The 8,500-nt window shown below is 30.7% G+C and overlaps 1 protein-coding gene across 1 annotated transcript; it reads left to right on the forward strand.

The window, feature by feature from the left end:
- Positions 1 to 2,387: 2,387 nt before the first annotated feature.
- On the forward strand, positions 2,388 to 8,290 carry LOC140892425 (subtilisin-like serine-protease S). The gene is made up of 12 exons (XM_073301302.1): positions 2,388 to 2,524; positions 3,569 to 3,660; positions 4,051 to 4,142; positions 4,228 to 4,380; positions 4,983 to 5,079; positions 5,549 to 5,797; positions 5,981 to 6,281; positions 6,387 to 6,481; positions 6,633 to 6,878; positions 6,988 to 7,099; positions 7,250 to 7,448; positions 7,588 to 8,290. The coding sequence occupies exons 1-12, from the start codon at positions 2,432 to 2,434 to the stop codon at positions 8,121 to 8,123; spliced, it is 2,265 nt and encodes a 754-aa protein (XP_073157403.1). The 5' UTR covers positions 2,388 to 2,431; the 3' UTR covers positions 8,124 to 8,290.
- Positions 8,291 to 8,500: the final 210 nt, after the last annotated feature.

Raw genomic sequence — 8,500 nt, forward strand, 5'->3', positions numbered from 1 at the left:
AATTTGATTATATTAGCATATTAAATTTATATTATCTTTTCAATAATTAATTTTCAACTACTAAATAATAAATTATTTCATAAATAAAAACTCATAAAATATTCATATATTATATCGCACACGCAACTTCATGTGTTTCTATCGCTAGTTATTAAATAAGGGAGATGAGTAAATAGTGACTGGATTTTGATGAGGCTTTTTTTATGCCAATAATGCCCTTAATAGTTTTTTTTTCCAAACTTTGTTTTACTAGTTTTTTTTTTCAAATATTCTTTATTTTATAATTTAGTTACAAATATTTAAGAAATAAAAATAAATTAAAAATAGAATCATGATTGTGCACGCAATGCGTGCTCCGAGACACAAGTATATATAATATCATAATGCTAGTGGTATTTTGATAGGCGATAAATGTGGGTGGAAATTATATTCTTGGACATATTGTATACAACATAAAAACTATTTTTCGCTATTGTTATTTGTTTTGTTTTTTATTTTTGCATGCTGAATTATAATTATATTTTTTCTTCGGATTGCATGTTACATATATATATATATATCTTACTTTTTATCTATAACACATATTATTAATTAATTTAATTAAAATTCTGCATCTTATACTAACTCATTTTTAATTAATGTAGTGAAACATAAATAAAAATCAAAATTATTTGTATTTCTATAATTATCATATCTTATCTGCTTTTAAACTTTTTTTATTTACGAAATTCTTTTATCTTAATCTAAAATTTTGAATATCTAATTTATTATGTCATTTATAAAAATAACATAAAATTAATTAGAATAAAAATTTATATATTAAAAAAAATATTATGTATATACACACATACTGTACAACGGATGTTAATATATATATATATATATATATAGTAGTATATGATTAACATATTATAGTACGTAATAAATTGTAAGACAAATTTTCATATTTCTGCGACAATAATAAATATATTCATAAAATGATAATCATCTATAGTTAACAGGTGATGATATTTATACCCCAAAAATTTATAATCACACTCCACATTTAACATTTAATGTGTTTTTTTTACAAAATTATCCTCATCTAATGATTCCATATGGGGTTATTATAAGAGAATCTTGCTTTTCCTTCTCAATAATATTTATTGTAAGGATTTTGAATTAATTAAATAGATTAGATATTTAATTATTAAATATTTTTAGTTGCAAGAACATCCACAAATTAAAATATGGTATAACTATAAGAAGAAAAAAAAATTTATTATGTCATAAAATTAGTTTGATTAAAATAATGTATAACATTTAAACAAAAATAAAAAAAAACTTAATTTGAGTTATGTATTAGTATTTTCATAACCATGTCCACTAGTATTGCTTCTTTTATCTGCATTTGTATAATCCAACAAATCTACAAATAATACTTTCTTTTGTTACAATATATTACTTATGATATAATTTAATAAATTTTCAAAACTTATAACCAATAAATAACTAATAAATATCGTTTGTAAACTACAAATGGTTTATTTATTATTTTTTTTGGAAAACCACAAATGGTTTAATTTGTGCAAACAATATATTTACAAAGTATATTTTTAGGAAAAAAATCACGGAGTAAATTTTTAATTTATTGTATTTCAAAATATTTTCAAGAAATTAATTTTGACAAAAAACTTGAGAAACTCTATAACTCGATAAATATATAGACTATAGTGAATAATTTTGGAAACATAATTAAGTATATTTATAAAAGGGGCAAATTATTCTAGTAAAAATCTGAAATAATTAAATGAGGATATTTTTGTAACAAAACAAATTAAATATATTAAATAAAATGTAAAAGTTGGAGTGTGATAATCGATTTTTGGAGTGTAAATATCATCACCTTATCATAACCTGTTTGAAATTTTAAAACATTTTTATCCTTTCGTCATATAATTTCAAATTTTAATTTCCTAAATTCAAATTAATCAAGATTATTTTATTTAGAGTAAGTTTTTTGTGAGATGATTTTGCGAATTTATATGTGTCAGTTAGTATTCACAATGGAATATTCGTTAGACGGATTGACCCGATCAGACCCTGAAAAGTAATTAATATTTTTAAAATTAAAAAAAAATAGTACTTTTGAATGAGACAAATCGAAAGAGATATCAGTATCATAAAATTGACATGTGATATTATCTCATACGATTTTTGTGTTTTATTACTTCAAATTGATTACGGATATTTATCCTTATATCTCGATTATCTCTCCATAAAATCTAAAGGATTCTTTCAGATAATTATCAGATATATATAATTTAAACCTACGCTGATTCTTTCAGATAATTTATATATATATATATATATATATATATATATATATAAATCTCAACTATCTCGATTATGTCTCGATTAATCTAAAGCACCACCTATTCCTTCTGCAAAAATGAAAACCCTCTTCGTTAATTTGGTTCTTCTATATTTCTTATTTCACGTCGTTCATGGATCCAACGTTACTTCCGCCGCCGATGGTCGTAAGGTGTGTTAGATTATATATGAGTGTATACGCATACATGCGTGTGTATTAAATTTATATATATATATATATATATATATATATATATAAACAACGTACTTCTTAATTATTATATACTCACATGTATAAAAATGAATTAAATATATATCGTCAATGATAAAACGTTTTGGAATATTGAATATGGACCTTATTTAAAACGATCGTATTCGTTTATCCTTTTTGTTTGTTTGTGGGCTGAAGTAAATAATCTTGTTTTCAAGTTATAATATTCAGAAATTGCTGTTTTCCAATGTGAAGTGAAAATTCGGTTTGAATATCATGTTGTTTTCTTCTGGGATATAAGCTAATAATATACCATTTTGGCTAGTAAATATGTACACAGCTAATTCTTGAATTTAATTACGAAGAACCTTTTGAAGTTTTTAATTTGTATATAATTAGAAAATTAATGGTGTTTTTGAAATTTAGTTTATATAATGTGGGTTGGAAATTTATATTCTTCGCCGTAATATATAATTTCGTTATTGTTGTTTCTGTTATTTCGTTATTGTTGTTTCTGTTATTTTTACTTTTTGCCTTCAACATTATTAGGGAAAATTTCCGTGTTAGCTAATAACCCCATGTGAAAATTTTTTAAGCTAATAACCCCTGTGATTCAAGATTTGTACCATCCTTTTCAGCTAAAAAATGACGAAAATACCCCTACATAAAATAAATGATAAATTAAATAGTTCATAAAAGTAGAGGGCATTTTCGTCATTTTTTAGCCAGGAGGGGTGTGTATGCTACAAATCTAAAATCACAGGGGTTATTAGCTTAAAAAATTTTCACAGGGGCCCGAGATTTCACAAGGGTGATATATGCAATTTCCCCACATTATTATTGTTGTTTCTGTTATTTTTACTTTTTGCCTTCACAATTAGAATTATATATATTTATTTTGCTTCGTGATGTCTAAAAAGTAACAAAAAATATTCAGGCGCATTTTGTTAAATTGGTTTTTGTTAATCAAAGATGGTTTCATATTTTTATGTGTTTTTTTAACAGCATTACATAGTTTACATGGGATCTCATTCATTTAACAACAGCGCATCTGTGAAGTCTTCCAACCACGACTTATTATCCTCTGTTACTGGCAGGTAAAAAATTTCAAAATTTATAATAATTGGATACAAATATATATTATCCACACACAAACACACATATAAAGATATTTGTGAAAATGAGTTGGAGGACAAATAACCAGTTTGAACTCATGAAAATATTGTTAATCATAATCTTGTTAAATGCTTAATTAAAGTAGTGTTTGCAAACTCTAAAAAAAGTGATTATGAAGATTCTGTTAAGAAAATTTTCATAATCACTTATTTTTAGAGTTTGCAAACACTACCTAAATACAATACTATATTATTTCGATCAAGTTAATGTTTTCGACGGGGAGCAATCGCAAACACAAGTTACCTAAAACTCGAGTTCTGAAAAGCGGTGAGTCGATCGGCCGGACTGACATATACCTAATTAACTTGCAGAACATCCAGAGAGGCTATAATCTACCACTATCACAGGAGCTTCAGAGGGTTTTCGACAATGCTTACGCCGGAAGAAGCCCAAAAAATCTCCGGTAAATGATCATAGTCAGTGGAATATGTATGTATTCAACATATATATATAGATATAATATGGAGCTAGCTTGTTTAAAAATGCAGAGCAGGAGTCGGTGGTATCAGTTTTCGAGAGTAAAAATGGACATCTCCAGACTTCGAGGTCGTGGGATTTCGTGGGGGCTGCTGCTCAAAGCGCATTCACTGTTCGATCCGAGCAAAAAGACTTGGATGTCATCGTCGGTCATATGGATAGTGGTACTTATTCTTTCTTTTATATGGAAATTTGTAATTTTACATCAAATTTTTTTTTTTTGAATATTGCTTATTTCTCCATCCAATATTGCGCGAGAATGAAACATATATTATACGCACATTAAATCTATCTATTCAAAAATAGTTTGAATTTGTGTAATGAATTAAATTTATCAATATTCTATAATATAACATAGTTTTAATTTGTTTTGTGTAAGTAAAAAATTAAATTAATGGTTCAGTTTGACATCTTACCGGCTAGTGTAAAAAATGGTGAAAAGGAAGAATTAGTCGTGTAAATTGATCTGTATTGGCTTTTGATCATCATAATGGGCAAAACTTGATCTTAATAGAGAAAATTTATTTTCCACTCTTAATAAGTTATCGAGCAAACATAATATTGACTAATTAGAAGGCGGAAATATTATTATATAACCCAACTTATAAAACCAATTTTTATTTTTATTTTTCTCATATAAAAGTACGGTCTTGTTGAGTTGAGGCTACTTCTTACATTATCTTGAAAAAAAAATATATATATATATATATATATATATATATTTTTTTTTTTTCTTAATATAATTTTTTTCCCCCCTGATATGCAGGAATATGGCCCGAATCACCAAGTTTCCGTGGGGACGGATTTGGCCCGGCTCCTGCAAGATGGAAAGGCCACTGCCCCGATGAACCCCGGTGCAATAAGTCAGTCAATGACACAAACATTAATTTTTTATTTTTTATTTAAAAAAAAACATTTTTCTAATTTACAAATTGAATCTCGTAATTCACTCCCGCTTGAAATTTGATTTATTTGATAGAGTAATGGTGGATTTGGGAGGCCTTTATATAAACAGTGTCAATCTTCATCTGTTGAGCTAGCTTTTGGAGCCAGACCTCCGTATGTGTTGAAAGGTCCATAATTGGACTGTCTGTAGTTAGATCACCCGTTAATATCTTCACGCTCCATTTTCCCGTTAATATCTTCACGCTCCACGTTTGGGATGTGTTGAAATATTGTGGGAGTCATAATCTCAAATTTTATGTATTTTTGGAACAAAGTTATATATTATTATTATTATTATTATTATTTTACAGATGAAGGAAGTTATATATAATATTATATCGAATGCATGCGTATGTAATAAAGTTTGCAACCAATTCCATGATGCAGCAAAGTGATTGGTTACCGTTGGTACTCCCGCGGGTTTGAGCAAGAGCACAGGCAGATTGCGCCCGACGGCAGCGGGCGGCCACTCTATTTCTCAGCCCGGGACGACTTCGGTCACGGCACACACACGGCCTCAACAGCCGTGGGGATGCCCGTCGGCGTCAGAATGAAAGGAATAGGCCCCGACAAGGTCATCCGTGGCGGCGCACCTGGTGCACGGATCGCTGTCTACAAAGTGTGCTGGTTCAACAGGTTCAGTCTCTCTCTCTCTCTCTCTATCTTCTTATACAAATTAATATTAAACTTCCAATATCTACATATATATTATTATATAGTTTATCATCATATTAATTAAAAATAGCTAGCTTGGAGTTTTTATTTATTTATTTATTTACTTTTCTTGGTCATTGTGCTATATATATATTGCATTAACAGCTGCAGCTGCGCGGACATGCTCAAAGCATTCGACGATGCCATCGCTGATGGTGTCGACGTAGTCACATTTTCCATCGGCCAATTCGTACAGCATAATCGTCCGGGATTCATGAGCGATTGCATTTCTGTTGCGACGTTGCATTCCTTTCAAAAAGGAATTCTTTTCTCTTGTAGTGCAGGAAATAACAGAGACCCCGAGACTGTGGACGATGCTGCACCGTGGATGCTCACCGTTGCAGCCACATCTACCGATCGGGACTTCATTGCCGCCGTCGACTTGGGAAACTCAGTCACCTTGAAGGTACACGTATATCATATTTATTTAATTTAATTGCTAGCTACTCTAATTAATTACTTCTAAATCAATCTTTCTTTTTTTTTTTTTTTTTTAAAATTTATTTTGAAGGGGCGTGGTTTCAACAACTACGATATGAACGGATATAGAGAACTAGTTTATGGAAGAAATGCAGCAACATACTGGGGATGGGGGGACCAAGCAAGGTATATATATATATATATATTGTGCAATGAGAAAATTACAATTTTGGTCATTTAATTAAATCATATATGATAATATATACAGAGAGACAGATCCCAATTTTTCCTTAACATTAATATTGTTTGTTACCAATGAATTCTCCAAAAATTTCAGTTCCTGCAAGGAGGGTGCACTTGACCCCAGAGTTGTTTGGGGAAAAATTGTTGTGTGCACCATGGATTCTTGGAACGAACAACCATTAACGAAAGCTAACGTTGTGCGTGAGAATGGAGGCATAGGAGTGATCATCATTGATCCATATTCAATCAACCACATGTTAAGTTTGAACTCTATGATACCAATATCTGTCATAGGCGCCCAGGATGCAAAAAAGCTTGATGCATACATGACAAGTACAAGGTAAAACTCTCTCTCTCTATATATATATATATATGATGTTCAAATTACACTTTTGTTATGTGAATACATTGCATATAATCCCACTGAATTAATTTGAACATGGACTCAGCCGACCTTTTGCTCATATTCGGCCGCACGAGGCACAGATCAACCAGCAACCTGCCCCGAATATGGCCTCGTTTTCTTCCCGAGGACCTGGATCTGCCCTAGACATCATCAAAGTATGAATTTTGTTCTTTCCTTTTCAATTTCTTGTAATTTAGACCATGAATTATATGATATTATGCTGAGGAACAAATAACAATACAACTACCACTATACATAGTTATTGTTAATCAAATTATTGTGTTACTATATACACGTACGTACAGCCGGATGTAGCAGCCCCAGGACTGAACATTCTAGCAAGCTGGCCTGCATGGAATCAAGAAGACCCTGGCCTTCCATGGTTCGGGTTTGATTCGGGAACTTCCATGGCTACCCCTCATGTTGCTGCCATAGCTGCAACCTTGAAAGCAACTCGTCCCAACTTCAGTCCAGCTGCTATAAAATCAGCCATAATGACGACTGGTAAACTTCATATTTATATAATATATAGTCCATTCGCATTTTACATTCCAATAATCATATCCAAACTTTGAGTAATCTATAGCATATATATGTATATATACTGAAGTCTATGGATCGATATGTGAAAAATTTGTGACAGCCTCACATGTGGATAACACTGGGGGACCAATTCAATCCGAGAATAAAAAGGCCACTCCGTTTGACATGGGATCAGGCAACATAGACCCCAACAAGGCTCTCAATCCTGGCCTCATTTATGACTACAACATGAATGATGTGATTGCATATTTATGCAATGTTGCCAGTCCCAGGGCTATTGGGAATATACTTGGATCCAGGGTCACCTGCCCTTCCCCTGGAATTCCCACGTACAATCTCAACTACCCTTCCATTTCAGTTTCCGATGTACGCCGACCAGTGAAAGTTACACGCACGGTTACATATGTAGCCAATGACGGGGATCCCAAAACATTCCATGTAAAGGTCGAAAATCCTCAAGGGGTTTTGCTACAAGTGGAACCTAGTGTTCTTGATTTTTCTCATGGTAACAAGACCGCAAGTTATACAGTGAACGTGATTCCGAGTAAAGGGTCAGGTCAATATGTGTTTGGAAGTGTTACTTGGTCAAGTGACTTGCACTCGGTGCGGAGTCCGGTAGCAGTTCGGGTTTATTGAGATAACGAGTTTTTTTTTAAATTTCCTTGCTTTTTTTCTTTTGTGTTTTTTAGGATTTAATAATAGAAATGGACTCGTATTTTAGAGTAAATAATTGTTGATATTTTTTTTTCCTTTTGGGTATTCTTTCTTTTCTCTAGTTTTTTTTATGAATTTAATCAAATATAACAATTCCAATATATCTGTTATTGTATTTTATTTAGTAATTTAATTATTTTTAAATTATGTAAATAATATATCATGGTTATTTATATTATATTAGAAAAAAACATGTGCGACGTTCGTGAAACACACTTCTATTGTTAATAAGATTTATTGAAAAAATATTAATTTGCAAGAAAATAATGATTTTCATGCTATATTTTAGTCAGTAATAA

The sequence above is a fragment of the Henckelia pumila genome, chromosome 3 (genome assembly GCF_033568475.1).
Source record: "Henckelia pumila isolate YLH828 chromosome 3, ASM3356847v2, whole genome shotgun sequence".
Classification (NCBI taxonomy): Eukaryota; Viridiplantae; Streptophyta; class Magnoliopsida; order Lamiales; family Gesneriaceae; genus Henckelia; species Henckelia pumila.

Coding starts and splice junctions, on each gene's coding strand:
- LOC140892425 (XM_073301302.1), top strand. CDS start 2,432: ATGAAAACCCTCTTCGTTAATTTGGTTCTTCTATATTTCTTATTTCAC. Junction 6,482..6,632: donor GGATGGGGGGACCAAGCAAG/GTATATATATAT, acceptor CAAAAATTTCAG/TTCCTGCAAGGAGGGTGCAC. Junction 7,449..7,587: donor ATCAGCCATAATGACGACTG/GTAAACTTCATA, acceptor AATTTGTGACAG/CCTCACATGTGGATAACACT.